Below are 23,575 nucleotides of genomic sequence, written 5' to 3' on the forward strand. Positions count from 1 at the left end.
TCTCTGTACCTTATTCTGAACCTTTAAAAATCCCATACAATTCTCCTATACCTATTAATTATTAGTAGGGGTTCCCTGAGATCGGAAAGTTATTTCAAGGGTTCCTCTGTGTTGAAAAGATTGAGAAAGAATGCCCTAGAGTTTCTTTTACTCAACACCAAGTATATGCTACCACTATACAAAAGCCAAGATGGCCAAGTGGTTAAGGTGGTGGACTTGGAGGCACACCTATGTGGGTTCAAATGCCACTGGTAAGCTTTAATAATGAATTGGACACCACAAAAGCTAATAAGGTTGACTATCATTATTAAAATATCTTTTTAACAATTTACTAATAATATTATGACCTAGCTAGGGATTAGAGCTACGTTAGAGCTATGTTTGAAACATGTTAAAAAAATTAAATTCTGTCAACGGCCGTCTCTTGCAAGACTGGTTTATTACAGACACAAAGAACGTTTGACTTAAAAATATTTGCATCTAAAATCTAACCTTTAAGATAAAAAGAACACCAAATAATCCAGTTATGCCTGTCATTTAAATAAAAATAAAAAAAATACATTTAGTATTAGTTTGGTGCTGTCCAATTTCTAGGGGTACCCTAAGATAAGACAGAGTCCCTGGCCATTAGATTACTACCATCCACATGCAGGTCACAGATCATGGTCCTCCGGCATTTGTTAACTTTTTCAGCTTTAATGTTGAATTTTATTTCCCCCCCCCCCCCCCCCCCCCCGATTACCATCACGCCATGGAGACAGCACGCGTTGGGCACCGTACCACTAATTGAAAATAAATGACATTTAGGGAGACTGCCAGGAGTTTGAGTCTTTGAAGTGGAACTCATCAGAAATTCACTTCTACACCTCGGAGGATCGGTGAGGGCACCGGACACTTTCCGATAAGGTTTTCCTTTTAACTCGGAAATGTCTTTACATTTGCGGCTTCTTATCAGCAAATGACACATTCATGCCCTCATTGTGGCCACATATTTCTCCATCCTAATGACGTCAGTGCTGCTGAACAGCAAGAAATTAAATACCAGCTGCTGTCCATCCTTATAGCGACCCACCGTGATGAGTCACTATGGAGCATGGCTGGTGGTGTTGCAGACCGATTATTTTCAAGCACAGAAGAAAATTGCTGTAGAGGAGGTAGGGCTTCCGAGAAAAGGAGTACAGGCAGTATCCCAGTATCGGGGCTGGGCCCCGTCGGGTCAACAGGTGGGCCACGGCCCTGGTCCAGCAGGAGTTGCCTGAAAGATACTGTAGCAGGAGTGCAAGAGGACAGTGCCACCAGGCCTGGAAAACTTGGTTTGTGCCTAACAGGGACCACCATTTTAAAATAGCACCCAAGTCTTAAGTGGTTGAAAAAACAACACATAGGGAAATGTACATATATTGCAGAAATTCACAGATTTTATTTTGGCCAGACATACATGGGACAGCAGAACGGACATCCAGTGCACCACCAGTAAATTGATTTGGTCTTCTTATAAATTAATGGTGGCCGATACTAACCTGAAACTGCAGTTTTGGTGCCAGTAAATTCCCCAAGTTCCCAGGTGCAGCTGCCTTGTACTTTGGTCGACTTGGCTAAAAAAAGAAAATATACAGGTATAAACTGTATATACACATTTTGTAAAAAGTTACAAAGTAATTTCTAATGTTACAAATCTTCTCAAACACAGTTCAATGTCATATTTTACATCAGTAGACTACAAATGTCTGCTTCATGCCAGTGCCTTAAGGTGGAGCCCCAGCTAACCAAATTTTAGTTTTTTTTTAATTTTGGACAAACTGGGGAAGACTTTCCCGTCCCATTGACACTGTGGGAAATGAGAACAAATCTCTCCGGAGAGACACTCCATCTAAAAACTTTTTCTATTTTTGGATAGAATGGTGAAGGATACATTCTATGTGGTCATTCAGGCAAGAAGTGAAGAGGAAACCTACCAACTGGCACCAAAAACCAATAAGGAAATAAGGACAGATCTCCTCAGATGGAGACACAAAGAGCTAAAAACGTTTCTGTTTTGGATAGTATTGTGAAGGGTATGAACCTCTTTCAGATTTTCATTGCTGTCCTTATTAGGAAATTCCCCACTTACTTCCTATGTGGTCAGTCAGGCAGGAAGTGAGGGGGGAGAATCCCAACTGGCACCCAAAACCAAAAAAGGGAATCAAAACAAATTTCCCCAGATAGAGACATAAGGAGGACCTCCAGCCAAAAAAGTTTATGTTTTAAAAAATAATGATGAAGGGTACAAACCTCCTTCGGGCTTCTATTGCTGTCCTTTTTGGAAAGTTTTCCCCTCGCTTGCTATGTGGTCATTCAGGCCAGAAGTAAGGGGAAAACTACCCAACTGGCACCAAATCCAAAAAGGAAAGGAGGACAAATTACCCCAGACATGAAGAGGACCTCTAAGCCCCCAAAAATTCTGTTTTTGGAAAGAATGGTGAAGGGCACAAATGGCTTTCAGGTTTATATTTCTGTCCTTGGGGGAAGTTTCCCCTTCACTTCCTATGTGGTCAATCAGGCAGAAAGTGAGGGGGGAACTTACCAACTGGCACCAAAAAACTAAAATTAAATGAGGACAGATCTCCCCAGATAGAAACTCAAGGAGGATCCCCAGCCAAAAAAGCTTCTGTTTTGGTAGAATGGTGAAGGGTACAAACCTCTTTCAGTCATTTTTTTTTTTGCTGTCCTTGGAAAATGTCCCCTTTGCTATGTGATAATTCAGGCTGAATATGAGGGGAGAAATTTCCCAATTGGTGCCAACTGGCACCAAAAACCAAAAAGAAATGAGGTGGACCTCTAGCCAAAATTAATTTTTATATTTTTCAATAGAATGGTGAAGGGTATGAACCTCTTTCAGGTTTTTATATCTGTCCTTGTTGGAAAGTTTCCCCCTCTCTTCATTCCTCAATGACCACATAGAAAGAGAGGAGAATTTACCCAAACTGGGGCCACAGACGGTAATGAAATGTTTTTGTCTTCCACTTAATTGAAAACTAAAAACAGGACAATACAACCATGCAGGCACATATAGCCTACCGTAATGTTATAAAACCATTTATTGCAGAATATATACAACGGTTTCAGGCTTTTTGCCCATCATCCGTACAGTGTATGAAAACCACGGCTTCTATGGAGTAGGGTTTGGGACCCAACATGACAGAAAAACCATATACTTTAGGTTATGACGAGAAGGGCCTATAAGAATCAAAAGCCTCCAATTGGATCAGTGTGTAGCATTGGAAAGTCTTCATAACACTGAACTTATTCACATTTCTTGTTCAATCACATATATCGAAAAATAAGAGGATTATTCCTAATTTTAGGCCAGTGGACAGAGCAATGCAAATCATTGCTTTAGGTTCCATCAGCCAAATGGATTTCCAGAACCTCTTTTGTATGGTACAAATACATATAGCCCAATATTATAGAGCCATTTATTCTATACCGCATACAACTGTTTCAGGCTTTTTGGCCATCATCAGTGCAGTGTATGGAAACCATGGCTTCTATGGAGAAGGGCTTGGGACCCAAGCAGTGATGTTGGCTCCTCTTATTTTTGAGATGTGTAATGGATTGAGACATGTGAATACCTTCTGTTTTGACACTAGTTGGGCTTCAAAATATAGATTGGAGATTACTACTAAGCTGTCGTTTCTATGAACCCATTTGTCGATTTTACCTTTGGCGGTGGTTCGTGCATGGGAACAGGCTCAATAATCTTCGGCGGCCGTAGGCGGTTATTCCTCTCTTTATCCCTCACTATCTCTTTCTCTGTCTGGTAGATGTCACTGTAGGTGGATAGTAATAGAGAATATTAGATTGTACCCGGTGGTCATGTTCTATTTTTTTTCTTACATTAACACAATCACTAAAATCTTATATAAGCTTTAGCATTGGAAATTGGAACTCCATGGAGGCCACTTGGGTTCCTCCACACCAAAATGGTCAAACCACGTCTTTATGGAGCTGACTTTGTACACAGAAGCACAGTCATATGTCTTTATGGAGCTGACTTTATACACAGGAGCACAGTCATACTGAAACAGAAAAGGGCCTTCACCAAACTAATGCCACAAAGATTGGAAGCACACAATTGTACGTAATGTCTGTGGGAATTTGTGTCCATTTAGCCAAAAGAGCATTTCTTAAGGTCAGGTACTGATGATGGACGAGAAGACTTGAATTACAATTGGCGTTCCAATTCATCCCAAAGGTGTTCAGTAGGGTTCAGATCAGGCACTGATGTTGGACAAGAAGACCTGAATCACAATTGGCATTCCAATTCTTCCCAAAGGTGTTCAAGTAGGGTCGAGGTCAGTTCTCTCTGAAGGTCATTTTAATTCCTCCAACCCAAACTATCCAAACCATGTATTTGTACAAAGAGGCACAGTCATGCCAGAACAGAAAAGCGCCTTCACCAATCTGATGTTGCAATATTAACAGTACCCTTAATTGGAAACATCTAAACTCAACGGGCCAGATAATCTAATGGTGTGGCCCCAGATATCTGTTGCATGGAACACCAATTTAAGAAATGCACCACATAATTATTCAAGTTCAACCAAATAAATAGTAAGAGGAAATTAGTGCGCCGAATGTCAACAAATCGCACAGAAGTTGCAACACTGAAGATGGGTCGTGGATGGGTCTTCCAGGATGAAAAGGACCCAAAACATACCACCAAGGCAACAAGAAGGACAGTAAGGTCATGGAGTGGCCTAGCCAGTGCCTAGAACTTAATCCTATAGAGAATTTATGGAGGGAGCTGAAACTTCGAGTTGCAAAGTGACAGCCAAGAAACCTTAATGTGGATGTAAACCCACCACTCACCCAGTATAAACTAATGGCACTAATGGCAAGCCTCCTGCATGTATCCCTACCTTGAAAATGTGTCCCCCTTCAGCAGTAAGAGCCCCGCAAAACTCTGGAATCGGTGTGTGGGTCTCTTTGCTGGAGCTCGTGGGTCGTGATGTCACAAGACCCCCCACCCACTCTCCTACTCCCCTATTCCTGAGTTTTGAGTAACATCCAGTCTTAACTCAGAAAAGGCACCACATGACTTCAGCATTTCCAATCATGCTGAGGTGTGGAGCAGCCAATCCTGGGAGAGCTGGAGAAGAAATGAGGAAGGATGAGAAGCTGAAATCATAATACACTCCCTCTCTTTCATTCCATTCACGAGATTAAAGAAATCAGATGTCAGTCACAGCAGTGGGGGATGTGGGGACACAAACTTATTTGTGTGTAGTTTTTTTTATCTTACTAAAGAAAGACAAGGATTGTTCAGAGGTGAATTAACTCTTTGTGGCAAGACTGTGCATTGACATCCTCTACTGTACCATGTAAAAGTATTCATTAAAAAAAAATTCAGGTTTTTGAGTCACTGGCCTGGAAAAAAACATGCAGCAAGTGAAGGTAGAATTAGTACCTGATCTAAATAAGAATGCAAGATCAGCGACTCATAAACACCATTGTGAATATTTGGATAAGGTCCAACTTTGTCTTCATAATGAAGTCACATGCTTGGGCAAGGCAGTGGGCAAGCTGGACTTGTGAAAGATCTAGACCTCTACAACCAGGGGCTTTCAATATGTTCTCTCTGGAAAACTCCAACTAAATACATCCCCTACTACTCACCTTACTGTTTCCAAAGGTGTGATGAAACTGGTAAAATGTTACATACAGTATATGCTGGATGCGCCCTAAAGCAGAGGTCTCCAAACTTTTCAGGACAAGATCCACATTGTATATTTTACAAATATTCACAGGCCAAAAAAAAAAAAAAAATCCACTTTACATTAAGGTCCCCATTAGAGGCCTCCTTACTTTAGAGCACCCCTTACATCAGGTCCCTATCAGAATACACCCTTACATCAGGGTCCCTATTAAAGCCCCCCCTTATGTCAGAGTCATTCCTCTATCAAGGTCCCCATCAGAGTTCTGCTTACATCAACTTCCCCCAATACATTAGGGTCCCCATCAGATTCCTCCTTATATCAGGGATCCTCTCAGAGTCCCACTTACATCAGAGTAATCATTACAGACCCCTTACATCAAGGTAACCATCAGAGCGCCCTTACATCAGGGTCCCTATCAGAGTCCCCCCTTGCTTCAGGGTCCCCAGAAGTTTCCTTACATTAGCGTCCCCACCATAGTCCCCTCCCCTTCATCTGGGTCCCCCTTACATCATATCCCTCCTATACATCAGGGTTCCCATCAGAGACCTCCTTATATTAGGGTTCCTCTTAGATTCCCTTCTTACATTATGGTCCCTCTTACACCATTAGAACCCTCTCACATTATGGTCCACACCAAAGTTCCCCCTTACATCAGGTCAAAGCAGAGACCATGAGCAGCCTCTAACAGCTGATCTAAAACCTCAATCTGTGCGCAGGGACAAGCCACTGACCCTTGCAGGGGGGAGGGGGGGGCATAGGCATATAAAATCTTGTAGTTGGTCGGATGTGGCCAAGGGCCATAGTTTGGAGATCCCAGCCCTAAAGCATAAAAAAACTCACATCTTGTATCTCTGCATGCTTATTACAGATCAGCAACTTATGGCACTCACACACGACCAGACTTTCTGGTAGACTAGGTCCGCTGGTCTTCCCGACTGACTTTTCAGCGGAGTTCCGACTGACTTTCCGAATGAACGGACTTGGCCACACACAAGCACACCAAAGTCCGACGGATTTGAACGTGATGACTAGAATAAGGTGGTTCATAGCCAGTAGCCAATAGCTGCCCTAGCGTCGGTTTTCATCCGCATCTAGCATAGCATACAGACCAACTGATTTTTCGACCGGACTCGTGTCCGTCAGAAAGATTTGAAACAGGTTTTAAAACCAATGGACAGGCAACTATCATTTGAGATGGTAAGAGCACCAATGGCAGCCTACATACAGTAAGCCTCCCAGGCCAGGTTCTCTTTAATGAAAGACGCATGCTCCATGTATTGTCTAATGACATAGTGAAGGTTTATATTTGGAAACAGATTGCTGATCTTCTCTCTCATCTCCATCTCCATCTTCTCTTTCCATGATGTTGCAGCCATCGATCATCGCATTGGCAAAGTCATTATTCCAGTCATTTGATGGCGGCCTATTTACAATCAGCGATGGCGAGGGGCAGAAAATGCAGCATCCAATCTTTGTGCCATAAATAGACAAATACAAATGACGACATTCCATACACTTTGAAAAATTATCTTTATAAACCAACAATATTACACTGCTATTCCGAGCTACACGTCTACCAGAAATCATAAATCCTTGTGACTCTCAGGCTTTCAGTTTTTGGATGAACGTCATACCAGATGGCCCGGCCTGGAACCATGTGTGATGGAGCCACACAGCAAGCCCATTAAAGCGAAACTCAATTTCTGTCCATCCAGCCTTGAGATTCACACATATCACAGCCCTATCTAGCAGACAAGGAGACTCAGTTTTCTCTGCTAGAGTTTGGTAACACTTACAGGTCTTACTCTTCCCCCAGCCTGTGATTGGACAGTGTAAGAGAAGCAGCAGACTGATTCTCTCCATATCACTCTGCATGATGCCCTGTGCTTAGGATACCTTTATAAATATCCTCCCTTTAACAACTAGCAACCAATACTGTCAAACCCATCCGCCACTGACCGCTTTGGTCCACATTAGAGATTGGGAACTAGTCATCATGGTTACCAAACATGTGATTACTATGCCTTCTATATACTGTAACCTAGTGATCACTGTTTCTCTCTTTAATAATGTATTTGCCTGATATAATAATAGATTTTAAAAAATATATCAAATAGTATATGATTAATAATAAAGGAAAGCCCCCTCTCCCAAACCATTGATCTCTGTGAAATAGGGACCCCTAGGGGCAAATAGCCCCCATAATTCATTGGTGTCAGTAGGATAGTGTCCACAGGGCAGAAAGTCCCCCAAATTAATAGTGTCAGTGGAATAGTGGCCCCATGGGAGAGTGGACCCTCTAATCATTGGTATCAGTGGAACAGTGGTCCCCAAGGGAGAATAGCCCCAAATCATTTGGTAAAAAGTTGGCCCTAGGGGAAAAGGGCCCCAAAATAATTGGCGTCAATGGAATAGTGGGACCCAGGGGAGAATGTCCCCTTTCTCTCAAACCATTGGTATCAGTGGGACATTAGTGTCCATGAGAAAATAGCCACTCAAAGCATTGGTGTCATTGGAATACTGGGCCCCAGGGTAGAATGCCCCCCAGATGATTGGTGCCAATGGAACAGTGGCCCCCAGGGCTGAATAGACCCACAATTCATTGGTGTCAGTAAGATAGCGGACTCTAGGGGAGACTAGCCCATCAGTTTATTGGTGTCAGTAGGATAGTGTCCTCCAGTATCACAGTTAGAGAGGAAGTCAAGAGGAACATAGTTCCTCCATGGTTTCCTTTGTCACTGTTGAAGCTATGACATTTTTTGCTGCCACCCTATGTGACCTTAGCAGCCATCTTGGGTCAGGCAGAGCCCATTTAAGGCCCTGGCTCCCAGGCTTGACGAGTAGGTAGAATAAGGACAGGTACTCTGCCAGGTAAGGACAGAATTAGCGTCAGGGAAAGGTTCCTGATGAGGAGGAAAAGTATAAGACTTGCATCTTCTGTGGACATCTTCCCACTTGGGCATTCTGCCCCTCCTAACAGGCTGTCAGTTTGTCTGAAACTTGCTCTACATGCTGTTGGAATGGTGAGTGTTCCTAGTTGGGCAGTCTTCCCACCGGGTTTATTGTGAACTGTCTTTGCATTATTTTAGTACGAGTTCTTTCATCCCACTTGGACTACGTAGGTTATTGCTGCAGCACCATGATGCACCCCACCTACATGCTACTTCATTTCATATTCTGGTTTTCATAAGGTTCTGTTCATGGCGGAGTGAGAATTGATGATTACCTTAGACTGCAGACTAGTTCTGTAAATCTGGGCCTCTCCGAGGGGTCATAAGTCCAGCAGCGGGTCATTAACGTGTAGAAAGTTGGCGGGCAGACCTCAGGTTTGGGGAGACGGTCTCCTTTTTCGATGACGCTGATAACGTCTTTATTTTCCAGCCAGAAAAACGGTTGCTTGCCGAACGAGAGAATCTCCCACATACAGACCCCTGAAACATAAAAAAATAGAAGACGGGTTCACACCGTATATAAAAGACCTCTGGCCTTCCCTTCCGTATTGCACAGTTGTACTGACTCCTCTACTGGACTGAAATGGCTTACACTGATTTCACTGCACGATGTGAGCTTTTCACATAACTAGAGTTCCACCTGAAAAAAACTCAAATGCACCAACTTGTTTCTGACTTTTTTGAATAAAATTGGCTGCAGCGACCTTATGTTCCACACCATGGACTCTTTTCCTAAAGGCCCCTGCTTCCAAGTGGTCCCTTAACTCCACCAATCCACTAATGACCTACCCTACTTCACTTAGAGTCATGACTTTTCTCTCCTCTGGGCTTCCAAGAAGCGGCTAGAGATCAGACCACTTCATCTGACCCTGATTTCTCACCAAACATCCAGACGTCACTGGCCGAGGTGAAGCGGCGGAAGTTGATGGATTCTGGAGCCATCCACTTGATTGGGAGCCGAGTTACCGAAGCTGGAGAGAGAGAGAGAGAGAGGAGAGAGGATGAGAGCTGAACAACAAGAGACATCTAACTCTTAACGCCACTAAAAAAAAAAGACAAGAAGACAATAGATTTCCCTATTTTATCTATAAAATATAAAAGATGGTGTTGCTCCAAGTAAATAGATCCCCAAACTTGACAAACTTCAGTACACTATATTTTATATTGGCAACACTTTAAAAGCCCCTACAGGTCATCACTTTAGAGTTCAAGTGGAAGTCCAGCTCATTCCTAACTAAGCCTAAATCTGCTCCCACTCCCCTTCTAAACCCTATTCTATCTGCCCCGTGAAAGGAAGATGTGTATACTTACCTATTCTGAGGGTGCTCCGGTCACATGACCAGCTGTCAGCGGCGGCTTCAGTGTAGAGGAGGGACAGCTGAGAACAGCTACCACATATGGGTCTATGGGTGACATCACCGCCCAGGCTCTGCATTGATTGCCGGCAATCTCTCCTCGTCTTCACTGAAGCCAACTGCTGGGGAGATCATTTGACTGAACTGGGTCGCTCTCAGAATAGGTAAGTATAGACATTTTCCTTTCACGGGGTAGATAGAATAGGGTTTAGAAGGAGTGTGGGAGCAGATTTAAGCTTATTCAGGAATAGGTTGGACTTTCACTTTAACTTAATAATTGGTCTAGAATTATTGCACTCACTCTGACACGTGTAGTAATGTGTAACATGTGCAGCACAATCAATATTTTTGTGCATAGGTACCCTCCCCCCCCCCCAATGGGTCCATTTACATTTATACCTGCATGTATGTGGGAGGAGGTTGAGTGCTTGGATGTAACTTTAATTATTTACACTTTTTATTTTATTTTTTTACTAACTTTTATTTTTCATCACATATGGGACAAAAAGTCCCTTATGTGTTATTTTTTTTGTGACAAATTCTTTTTAATGAGACATCAAGGGTCTATAAGACAGATCAGATCTTGCTCTATTCGCTTATTTCCTGGCCATACTGCCTAGGGAAAGTGACACGAGGACCTGGAAGTGACGTTTTACACATTTTAAACTTGTGTTGGACTAAATTTTGAGCTCATCCCTAATCATGAAGTCACCTGCCATGTTTGAGGATCTCCACATTCACTTTCTAATATTTACTTTTAACTTTAGAACTTTTCTCTTCTAAATAAGCCTTCAAAACCTTCACCGTGAGTAGAGGTGGTTGAGTTCCTTATAGGGTAAGGACGGATTGCTGTAGGCTAGCAAAAGTACCATAGTGGCACGGTGATTGGTGGGCATGGTCAAAAGTAATGGCTTTCCTAATGAACAAGGTTTATTGCTACACGTATCTATCTACATGTATCGTTGCCATCTGTAAGGGGGGCATTATTCCCAATGGCCACAAGTGTAAGGAGCATACTTCTCACTGACCATCACACTAATGTATCATGAGTTGTAGATGTAAGTTTTAGCAGAGGTTCCCCAAGATCGGAAAGTTAATTCAAAAGTTCCTGGAAAAGGTTGAAAATGGCAGTCTCAGAGCCTCAGAGTAGTCAGTACTGGAAGACCTCCCTCCCTCTGCCAGTTTTTATTACAGGTCTGAATGGGGAGCAGATACATACGTATACAACACCCACCATGTGTCACTGACTGTAGGTCCCATTCTGATTAAGGTCTGAATGGTGAGGTATCTCCAGTCAAGGCCACCAGGTCAACATATCATATTAGTACTGTCCTCACTGTCCCTAGCCCAGTCCTCTCAAGAACAGCCCGGAGCTAAGACCCAAGACATAGGAGCAGGGCTGGCATGAGTGGAGATAACAGGGAAGTGACGTGGAGATAGGTGATAGGACTGGGGGGGGGGGAGGGGGCAGAGCCAGGATGAAGTAACGGAGCGGTCATCCCGCCCCAGCGTCAGTCGGAGAAGGAAGAAGATTCCCACCCTTCCTCCCTGAGAAAATTGGGGTGCCGTGCGTAGGTGCTAACTTATTTTACTTTACAGCGGTTTGGCTTGCTGGATGCCGTAGCGGTTGGCGGGTGTTGGTCGGTGCAGGTGAAGGAAGATACCCCCCCCCCCACAGAGAAGGTGATGCGGGACCCATTGGAGATATGGGCTCGTTGGTGATATTCCATATAACTATGGTTTATATGGAATCTGGTGAATGGGTGCACTGCGGTCAATAGTTGGTTGTCTTTGAGCTAGCATGTCAGCTTGAGGCCTAGTTTACAGTGTAGTACGACCGCAGTGTATGGTTGATCGTTCTGTTAATGGGGTGGGGAGGGGTAATGTCCTGCAGAAGACCAACACGTTCAGTTTTCCAGTTAACAGATGTTTCTTGAGATGTTTGGTTTATATGTTAATTTATTGATTTGATTAATAAAGGGGCTGCTACAGCCACTAATTTACTCCAAAAAGGTGTGGTCTCCTTTAATGGGAAGGGGAAAGGTATGGAGTGGGTGGCTGGTTAGCAGAACAGGCAACATCTGTTATACTATAGTCATGACAAGCAGGGTGTTTAAAGCAGAATTTAAAGCGTGACTCCATTAAAGTTTTCTTTAATTAGTGTACAAATAGTTTGAATGTCTTTAATTATTTTATTTTTATTGCAGTCTTTGTGTCTATCGGAAGGAGTTACCCTAACGTCTAGTCCCCAAAGATACAATAGGTAGTAAGTCACTTCCTGAAATTAGGGAAAATCCCACCTATGACTTGTTACCAGTACAGGTGCCCCCATTGGAAGATTGCCCCTGGTTTCCTGTTCCAGGTGTAGCTGTAAATTTTTGGATTCCCTATCACTTTCTTTCTTGGTGACAGAACAAACAGAGGGCAAATCTCCTCAGTGGGGATACAATGTGACATATAAAGGAGTGAAGTGAACCAATAGGTGTCCTCTATTTTTTTTGAGTTTTTCAAGCCTTAGTTAATTGTCTTTATATAGATTATGATCTGGTGGAAGTCCTGACCTTTGTAATACTCTTCATCTTCAATATACCGCGAAAGGCCGAAGTCTCCAAGTTTGACACATTCTTGTGAGGCAACGAGGATATTCCTGACAGCAATGTCCCTGAGAAGACAAGACAAGAAGCTTACCAAACTCTCCTAGAACTTGGCTACTGTCACAGGCTTGTGAGAACCCTCACCTAAGGCATTGCCCAAACTGTAAGATGGGCCCCATTCCCTGGAATGTCCTCTCATATGCTGCATGATGGTCTCATAAGATATTATAAGACTTGGCTACTGTCAAAGGCTAGTGAGAACCCTTACCTAAAACATTGTTCCAACAGTAACATGGGCCCCATTCCCTGGAATGTCCTCTTGTATGCAGCAAGCTGATTTCATAAGATATAAGACTTGGCGACTGTCAAAGGCTACTAAGAACCCTCACCTAAGGTGTTGCCTATACCGTAAGATGGGCCCCATTCCCTAGAATGTAGTTTTGTACTCCACAAGATGGTTTCATAAGATATGATAAGACTTGGTTACTGTCAAAGTCTAGGAAGAACCCTTACCTACCGTAAGATGGGCCCCTTTCCCTAGAATGTCCTCTTGTATGCCACAAGATGGTTTCATAAGATAAGACTTGGCTGCTGTCAAAGGCTAGTAAGAACCCTTACCTAAGGTGTTGTCCAAACTGTATGATGGGCCCTATTCCCTAGAATGTCCTCTCATACACTACAAGATGGTCCTATAAGATATGATAAGACTTTGTTACTGTCAAAGTCTAGGAAGAACCCTTACCTAAGGCGTTTGCCCATAACGTAACATGGGCCCCATTCCCTAGAATGTCCCCTTGTATGCCACAAGATGGTTTCATAAGATAAGACTTGGCTGCTGTCAAAGGCTAGTAAGAACCCTTACCTAAGGTGTTGTCCAAACTGTAAGATGGGCCCTATTCCCTAGAAAGTCCTCTTGTATGCCACAAGATGGTTTCATAAGATAAGACTTGGCTGCTGTCAAAGGCTAGTAAGAACCCTTACCTAAGGCGTCCAAACTGTATGATAGGCCCTATTCCCTAGAATGTCCTCTCATACACTACAAGATGGTCCTATAAGATATGATAAGACTTGGCTACTGTCAAAGTCTAGGAAGAACCCTTACCTAAGGAGTTGCCCATACCATAACATAGGCCGCATTCCCTAGAATGTCCCCTTGTATGCCACAAGATGGTTTCATAAGATAAGACTTGGCTGCTGTCAAAGGCTAGTAAGAACCCTTACCTAAGGTGTTGTCCAAACTGTATGATGGGCCGTATTCCCTAGAATGTCCTCTCATACACTGCAAGATGGTCCAATAAGATATGATAAGACTTGGCTACTTTCGAAAGCTTCACCTTAGGCATTGCTCATACCGTAAGATGGGCTCTTTCCCTGGCGTGTCCACTCATATGTGGTAAATAGCAGATTTTGTTTTACTTTTTTGTGTTACCTGTGGACACAGTTTATGCCTTCCAGGTAGGCGAGAGCTTTACAGATCTGTAATGAGTAGTTGATCATGGTGATGACCTGGAGGGTGTTCTTGTGTTTCTCCAGGTACTGGCCGAGCTGCAGAAAAAGAAAATCACAGTGCCCATTATGAGGGGCTCCCACCATCTATGTGCTGAGTTCCCAGGTCTGTACACCTGCTGTGCCCATTTTAAAGGGGTTCCCACCATCCCTGTGTTGAGTTCCCAGGTCTACACCCCCCCGTTCTGCCCATTATGAGAGTCCTATCTTCCCTGTGCCGAGTTCCCATGACTGTACACCTGCTGTACCCATTATGCGGGGTTCCCACAATCCCTGATCTGAGTTCCCAGGTCAGTAGACCTGCTATACCCATTATGAGGGGTTCCCACCATCCCTGTGTTGAGTTCCCAGGTCTACACCCCCCCGTTCTGCCCATTATGAGAGTCCTATCTTCCCTGTGCCGAGTTCCCATGACTGTACACCTGCTGTACCCATTATGCGGGGTTCCCACAATCCCTGATCTGAGTTTCCAGGTCAGTAGACCTGCTATACCCATTATGAGGGGTTCCCACCATCCCTGTGTTGAGTTCCCAGGTCTACACCCCCCCGTTCTGCCCATTATGAGAGTCCTATCTTCCCTGTGCCGAGTTCCCATGACTGTACACCTGCTGTACCCATTATGCGGGGTTCCCACAATCCCTGATCTGAGTTCCCAGGTCAGTAGACCTGCTATACCCATTATGAGGGGTTCCCATCATCTCTGTGCTGGGCCCCCAGGTCTGTACACCTGCTGTGCCCATTATGAGGGACTCCCACCAGCCCTGTGCTGGGACCCCAGGTCTGTACACCTGCTGTGCCCATTATGAGGGACTCCCACCAGCCCTGCTGTTTTTTTTCTTTAGTATATATTATGGTGAATATAACGGGATGCTCTGGAACACAAAAGTTGGAGGAACATATAAGAAACCAGGTGCCCACTGAACTCCTATAGGTACAATCTCACTTTTTTGTGGAGTGGCCCTTTAACTTTGATCTCCTATGGATGCCAAACACCATGTAATTAACCGTTACCTCTCCAAATGGGTACAGCTCCATTACAATCCATATGGGGTCCTGTTCAATGACGCCAATGAGTTTTACTATGTGTGGATGGTCCAGATTTCTCATCAGATCTATCAATGGAAAATAAGAATCAATGATACAAAGTAAATGTATATACAGTATACAGCGGTTAAAATAAGTATCGAAAATGTCACCATTTTCTACGTAAATATATTTCTAAAGGTGAGGGGGAAAGTGTTGGATGTCGGCGCCACAATACTAACAAAACAAGTTGTTGAAATTATACCAATGCTGCACCTAAAATTAGTAAAAACTAATAACAATGCAAATATATATACATGAAATTTTCACCACATATCGGTAACAACCCATGCAATCCATAGACACCAGATCAAATACGTTTACAAATGAAGTTTTGTGCAATAAAATGGAATGATGGTGGTGCCGTTCCAGAAGGACGGCACCATTTTTGTTCGGGAATCACCATATACTTTCTATACTGAGATGCCAACTTAGAGGTGACAAGGTCATGTAACTCATGGTGCCTGTGCAGTGCTTTCACAAATGCCTGACACAGATCAGTCCAAACCTGCAGCAGCCTCTCACCTCATGACTCGCTACAAAGTTACACTGTATAGCGTGATCACTGGGGTACTTACAGGCTTCGCTCATGAACTTTTCCTTGACGTCCGCTGCACAGTCTTTTTTACAAGTCTTCACCGCCACACCGAGTCGCTCCCCCTTCTACGATAAGAAAAGAAGATTTCATTAAAGTTGAAGTTGAATCTGCTTATATTTTGTCATCCTTGGTTCCTTCGCTCCCCCATCTGCATGATAATAAAATATTTAAATAAAAGTAATTAACAAAAGGATGTCCCCATGCCAGGATATGAGGTGGGCTCTATGTGACTTGCTGCAGCTTCAAGACATTGATGTGTCGTCATTGATGTGTCGTCATTGATGTGTTGTCATTGATGTGTGGTGACTGGTGACGATACATCAATGTCTTTGGGATTACTGGAATGGGCTGCTTTTAAAAGAAATCTCTGGCTATAGGACATGTTTTTCTCTCTTCCATTGTCTTGATTGGTAAATATACATTTTTTTTTGGTGCGATTAAATACATGGAAAAATAAATCAAAAGATTATCAAAATGTAAAATAATTCTTTTTTTTCTGCACAGAATAAAATGCCCCTTGAAGAAGACCACAATTATAAGGGTCGAAATGCGTAGAAGTTCTAGGTGGAAGTTCATTCTTTGTCAATAAAATGCAATTTTACTAAAATTTCATATAGATTTTCATCTTGATCGGTGGTTTTGTAATTTTCATGTGAATGCCAGAGCACAATTTTTTACAACTCTTATGTAACTGTCTAACTGGGCAGCAAACTAGTTTAGTGGTTAGCACTTTCACCTAGCAGCAAAAGGGTCGCTGGTTCAAATCCCGACCACAACACAATCTGCCTGGAGTTTGCATGTTCTCCCTGTGCCTGTGTGGGTTTCCTCCAGGTACTCTAGTTTCCTCCCACACTCTAAAGACATGCTGGTAAGTTAATTGGCTCCCATCTAAATTGGCCCTAGTCAAGCACACCGGGACCCTTCAGGGTAAGACAGTGTCCTTATGTTCTTATACCTCTCAACTCAAATTGCTTTTTGATACAATAAAATATTTTAATTAAAAATCTTTGAATAATCTTTTGGCTGCTAAAAAAAAACCCATGAGGGAACCTCTCTATTTCCATTTTGTGCGATTAAATACATGGGAAAGTAAATCAAATGATTATCAAAATGAAAAAGAATTCCTTTTTTTTCCGCATAGAATAAAATGCCCCCTTGAAGAAGACCACAATTAGAAGGGTCGAAACGCGTAGGCGTTCTATGTGGAAGATCATTCTTTGGCAATAAAATGCAAACTTACTAAAATTACATATAAATGTTCATCTTGATGGGTGGTTTTGTCATTTTCATGTGAATGCCAGAACACAATTTTTCACAACTCTTATGTAACTGTCAAATTTCTTTTTGATACAATAAAATATTTTAATTAAAAATCTTTGAATAATCTTTTGGCTGCTAAAAACCCCCCATATGTTTTTGGTGTACTAACCCCTTAAATACAGCTTGGCGCTAATATAACCATAGTTCTGCTATACGCAAAGTACACCGCCATTACTCTGTATCCTGCCCATCCCCCTAGGACTCTTATGATAGGAATCTATAGGTGTGCAGGAATTATTACATCCAATCTATGTTCCTAGGAAAGTATAGAAGAGCTGCCATAAAGAAATACTCGCCTGATTCTTATATACACCATCATACACTTCTCCAAAAAAACCTTCGCCAAGGATCCTGCCCAGCACCACGTCATCCCGACTGATTGTGTAGCGAATCCCTGCATGAACAAGCAACACACCATCATTGTATCTGATCCATTGACCGTCCATTGGTGAGTACAACAAGGCAACACCACTAAAACCATCCAAGTATGAAGCTGGTGTATTTAGGGAACATCCTTCTCAATTCACTGTGTGCGTTTCCATAATTCAGCCATGTGACTGTTTTATTTTTATGTTTTATTTTTTTTTTTTATCTGCACATTTTGGAAGTTTTTGCCAAAAAATATAGGCTGCTATGGCAAATAACCATTATTGTGTATTTATTTATTAAAAAAAATAATAGTAATAAATTAGCCTAGTGAAAGTGCATGTACTTTCGTTCTGTGCGAATGGAGCAAAAAAAAAAAAAAACAATGTTATTAGGCTAGATCCTGAGCTGAACAATTGATTTTTATTCATTTAAAACTGAAAATACCTAATCTGACCACTAGATGGCTCTAAGTATTATTCCTTTGATATTATTATTATTATTATTATACAGGATTTATATAGCACCAACAGTTTGCGCAGCGCTTTACAATATGAGGGCAGACAGTACACTTACAATACAAATCAATACAGGAGGGATCAGAGGGCCCTGCTCGTTAGAGCTTACAATCTAGAAGTTAGCACCATCTAGTAACCAAATGAAATATTTTGTGTTTTTAATCAATGAAAAAACATTTGGCCTGCACAGGGCATGTGTTTTCTATTTCCCGATTTGCACAGAATACATGTGCATGCACTTTCACCGGGCTTATTGCTATGTCGATATTTTATAAATACACCCCTAACTGATTTAGCGTACCTAAAAAAAAATATATATATTTTTTCTACATATTATATTACAATACTGCCAATAACCACCAGGTGACAGCAAAACACCACCATTTACAGCTTAAAAAAAATGAAAAAAGCGCCAGATTTTGGAAGATTTATAGTTTTGCAAGAAACAAGCAGACAGAAATCCTTTGCAACTGATGCATCTTTAGAACTGTAAATATGTTTACTACACACACATTATATATACATAAAAGAAAAAAAAAGTATATATATATATGTATATATATATATATATATATATATATATATATATATATACACACACATACACACACATATATATATCTACACATTATATATATATATATATATATATATATATACACACACACACACACAGATACACTATTTTACCAAAAGTATTGGGACACCTGCCTGTACACACACAATGGCATCCCAGTCTTAGTCCATAGGGGTTCAATATTGGGTTGGCCCACCCTTTGCAGCTACAGTATCTCACAAAAGTGAGTACACCCCTCACATTTTTGTAAATATTTTATTCTATCTTTTCATGTGACAACACTGAAGAAATGACACTTTGCTACAATGTAAAGTAGTGAGTGTACAGCTTGTATAAAATTGTAAATGTGCTGTCCCCTCAAAATAACTCAACACACAGCCATTAATGTCTAAACCGCTGGCAACAAAAGTGAGTACACCCCTAAGTGAAAATGTCCAAATTGGGCCCAAAGTGTGAATATTTTGTGTGGCTGCCATTATTTTCCAGCACTGCCTTAACCCTCTTGGGCATGGAGTTCACCAGAGCTTTACAGGTTGCCACTGGAGTCCTCTTCTACTCCTCCATGATGACATCACGGCGCTGGTGGATGTTAGAGGCCTTGCGCTCCTCCACCTTCTGTTTGAGGATACCCCACAGATGATCAATAGGGTTTAGGTCTGGAGACATGCTTGGTCAGTCCATCACCTTTACCCTCAGCTTCTTTAGCAAGGCAGTGGTCATCTTGGAGGTGTGTTTGGGGTTGTTATCATGTTGGAATACTGCCCTGCGGCCCAGTCTCTCAAGGGAGGTGATCATGCTCTGCTTCAATATGTTACAGTAAATGTTGGCATTCATGGTTCCCTCAATGAACTGTAGCTCCTCAGTGCCGGCAGCACTCATGCAGCCCCAGACCATGACACTCCCACCACCATGCTTGACTGTAGGCAGGGGTGGACTAACAACTCATGGGGCCCCCGGGCAATAGGAGATTATGGGGCCACACAGTATACACAAACACACACACAGTATACAAGACACACTTGTCTTTGTACTCCTCACCTGGTTGCCACCACACATGCTTGACACCATCTGAACCAAATACATTTATCTTGGTCTCATCAGACCACAGGGCATGGTTCCAGTAATCCATGCCCTTAGTCTGCTTGTCCTCAGCAAACTGTTTGCAGGCTTTCTTGTGCATCATCTTTAGAAGACGCTTCCTTCTGGGATGACAGCCATGTAGAGCAATTTGATGCAGTGTGCGGCGTAATGTCTGAGCACTGACAGGCTGGCCTCCCACCCTTTCAACCTCTGCAGCAATGCTGGCAGCACTCATACGTATTTCCCAAAGACAACCTCTGGATATGATGCTGAGCAGGTGCACTCAACTTCTTTGGTAGTCCTGTTAAATGGCTGTATGGTCTTGGCCACCGTGCTAAACTCAGTTTCAGGGTCTTGGCAATCTTCTTATTGCCTAGGCCATCTTTATGTAGAGCATCAATTCCTTTTTTCAGATCCTCAGAGAGTTCTTTGCCATGAGGTGCCATGTTGAACTTCCAGTGACCAGTATGAGAGAGTGAGAGTGATAACACCAAATTTAACACACCTGCTCCCCATTCACACCTGAGACCTTGTAACAGTAACAAGTCACATGACACCGGGGAGGGAAAATGGCTAATTGGGCCCAATTTGGACATTTTCACTTTTGTTGCCAGCGGTTTAGACATTAATCAGTTACTTTGAGGGGACAGCACATTTACACTGTTATACAAGCTGTACACTCACTACTTTACATTGTAGCAAAGCGTCATTTCTTCAGTGTTGTCACATGAAAAGATAGACTAAAATATTTACAAAAATGTGAGGGGTGTACTCACTTTTGTGAGATACTGTATAACAGCTTCAACTCTTCTAGGGAAGCTGTCCACAAGGTTTAGGAGTGTATCTATGGGAATGTTTGACCATTCTTCCAGCGCATTTGTGAGGTCAGGCACTGATGTTGGACAAGAAGGTCTGGCTCACAGTCCCCTCTCTAATTCATCCCAAAGGTGTTTTATTGGGTTGAGGTCAGGACTCTGTCCAGGCTAGTCAAGTTCCAGGCCATGGTACTCCCACCACCATGCTTCACTGAGTTATATCACCATTGTTTGGTGAGGACCATCCTCTCAGTCACACTCCCTCTCTCATGTCTTCCTGCTGCTGTGCCATATGTTGTGCCGCCTCAGCTCCCATGCTAGACGATGCCCTCAATAACCCAAGTGCTCGCTACCACACATTTCACCCATAATCGGCCTGTTAGTATGGGTGGATGGTTTTTCCCTTCCCTCCCCCTCTTCTTATGTAAGTCAGATTTATTGTTTGTTTTACTATATCTCTTGTAGACATCTATTATGCATAGCCACGAAACGCGCCGAGATCCAAATGCTGCAATCATGTGTTTACAACATAGATTTATTTACTTTATGCAACGTGTCTAATTTCAGTATACTTGGATGAACGTGTAATATATCAAGGTGAATTAAGAAACACTGTGCCTTTGATGTATATCTGTGCCTTTTATGTGTATACATGTGCAATATTAAAATAAATATAACATTACTAAAGAAATATAGTGTATTTTTGCTTCCTAACTGCATGCTTCATACAAAGTCCCAACCTCGCTCCTTATTATCTTGGTCTCATCAGACTACAGGACACGGTTCCAGAAGCGCATTTGTGAGGTCAGGCACTGATGTTGGATGAGAATGCCTGGCTTGCAGTCTCTGCTCTAATTCATCCCAAAGGTGTTCTATCGGGTTGTGGTCAGGCAAGTCAAGTTCTTCCACCCCAAACTGACTCATCCATGTCTTTATGGACCTTGCTTTGTGCACTGGTCCAAATCATTTGGTGGAGGGGGGATTATGGTGTGGGGGGTTTTCAGGAGTTGGGCTTGGCCCCTTAGTTCCAGCGAAGGGAACTCTTAAGGCGTCAGCATACCAAGACATTTTGGACAGTTTTATGTTCCCAACTTTGTGGGAACAGTTTGGGGATGGCTCCTTCCTGTTTCAACAAGACTGAGCACCACTGCACAAAGCAAGGTCCATAAAGACATGGATGAGCGAGTTTGGAGTGCAGGAACTTGACTGGCCTGCACAGAGTCCTGACCTCAACCCAATAGAAAACCTTTGGGATGAAAAGGAGTGGAGACTGTGAGCCAGGCCAGAATTGAAGCTGTTATAGCTGCAAAGTGCGGGCCAACTCAATACTGAACCCTACAGATTAAGGATGAGGTGGCACTAAAGTTCATGTGTGTGTAAAGGCATGTGTCCCAATACTTTTGACAATATAGTGTATGTTTTTTAGAACAAGTTGCTGTTCTCTTCATGCAATGTCTTGATATACTGTAATTAGTAAAGATAGTTAGTCTTTATGCTCTGCAGCAAGAGTCTGGGTTGTGGTCAAGCTGATAAGGTGTTCCAAAATAACAGAATTGAATGTCTCTTGTATTTAAGTGTTTTGTTTATAAATTCCTAAGAGAATGTGCTGATATGTAAAATGTTTGTATTTTTGGAGGTCCAACATGGCAACTGTTTGAGGACTGGATCTTAAAAGCCCCCACTTTTGACACTAGGTTCCCCTAGTACACCCGCTATGCTCAGAACCTCCATGAGCATTATTCTCTCTGCTTTTCAATCTTTACTTTGTAACTCTTCTAAGCAAACTTTCAAAACCGTCATCCGGGAGCAGAGATTGTTGAGTTCCTGATCAACTTTAAGTGCCATCTTTTCTAGAAGGTGGTTGACTGTTCCTTTAGCACACATACACTATATAACCAAAAGTATTGGGACACCTGCCTTTACACGCACATGAACTTTAATGGCAACCTAGTCTTAGGCCCCTTTCACACTGACGTCCCGTTCAGGCCCGCCTGTCAGTTTTTCAGGCGGACCTGAACGGGTGCTCCATAGAGCTCTATGGAGCGTCGGATGTCAGCGGTGACAAGTCCGCTGACATCCGACCCGCTCCGATCCGAAAAAGTGTAACGGAGGAAAAAGCTATTTTTCCATCCGTCTGCGGATCGGATCGGGTTACGACGGGCACTGCGGTCCGTCGTCATCCGATCTCCCATAGGGGAGAGCGGCGCTGTGACAGGTCCGTCCCTGCGCAGTGTGCAGAGACTGACCTGTCATCTCCCTGCTCAGCGGGGATCGACGGAGTGATCCCCGCTGAGCAAACGGATATCCACGGGGCGGATCAGAACTGATCCGCCCCGTGTGAAAGGACCCTTAGTCCGTAGGGTTCAATATTGCGTTAGCCCACCCTTTGCAGCTATAACAGCTTCAACTCTTCTGGGAAGGGTGGCCACAAGGTTTAGGAGTGTCCATGGGAATGTTTGGAAAGGAAAAACTTTCTAAACTGTCACCAGGAGCAGAGATTGTAGAAGTCCTGATCTACTTTAAGTGCCATCTTTTCTAGAAGATAGTTGGAGGTTCTATAGCACGCATACACTATATAACCAAAAGTATTGTTACGCCTGCCTTTACACACACATGAACTTTAATGGCAACCTAGTCTTAGTTTGTAGGGTTCAATATTGCGTTAGCCCACCCTTTGCAGCTATAACAGCTTCAACTCTTCTGGGAAGGCTGTCCACAAGGTTTAGGAGTGTCTATGGGAATGCTTGGAAAGGAAACTTTCAAAACCGTCATCCGGGAGCAGAGATTGTTGAGTTCCTGATCTACGTTGAGTTCCTGATCTACTTTAAGTGCCATCTTTTCTAGGAGATGGTTGGCTGTTCTATAGCATACATACAATATATAACCAAAAGTATTGTTACGCCTGCCTTTACACACACATGAACTTTAATGGCATCCCAGTCTTAGTCCGTAGGGTTCAGTATTGAGTTGGTCCACCCTTTGCAGCTATAACAGCTTCAGCTCTTCTGGGAAGGCTGTCCACAAGGTTTAGGAGTGTCTATGGGAATGCTTGGAAAGGAAACTTTCAAAACCGTCATCCGAGAGCAGTGATTGTTGAGTTCCTGATCTACGTT

At 42.9% G+C, this 23,575-nt stretch overlaps 1 protein-coding gene across 4 annotated transcripts in view; it reads right to left on the reverse strand.

Annotated features, from left to right (window-relative positions):
* The window catches only part of PTK2B (protein tyrosine kinase 2 beta), a 236,739-nt gene that overhangs the window by 36,415 nt on the left and 176,749 nt on the right, over positions 1-23,575 (reverse strand). For all 4 annotated transcript variants that reach the window (XM_077489230.1, XM_077489227.1, XM_077489229.1 and 1 more), the window contains 9 exons: positions 17,403-17,500; positions 15,767-15,851; positions 15,117-15,217; positions 14,029-14,144; positions 12,567-12,667; positions 9,532-9,621; positions 8,926-9,130; positions 3,701-3,809; positions 1,521-1,595 (listed from right to left, as the gene is read on the reverse strand). In XM_077489230.1, coding sequence (XP_077345356.1) covers positions 1,521-1,595; positions 3,701-3,809; positions 8,926-9,130; positions 9,532-9,621; positions 12,567-12,667; positions 14,029-14,144; positions 15,117-15,217; positions 15,767-15,851; positions 17,403-17,500 — 980 coding nt within the window. The remainder of the gene's footprint in view (positions 1-1,520; positions 1,596-3,700; positions 3,810-8,925; positions 9,131-9,531; positions 9,622-12,566; positions 12,668-14,028; positions 14,145-15,116; positions 15,218-15,766; positions 15,852-17,402; positions 17,501-23,575) is intronic.

This window comes from Lithobates pipiens, unplaced genomic scaffold (genome assembly GCF_037356315.1).
Source record: "Lithobates pipiens isolate NorthernLeopardFrog02 unplaced genomic scaffold, aLitPip1_a1.2 Scaffold_18, whole genome shotgun sequence".
Lineage (NCBI taxonomy): Eukaryota > Metazoa > Chordata > Amphibia > Anura > Ranidae > Lithobates > Lithobates pipiens.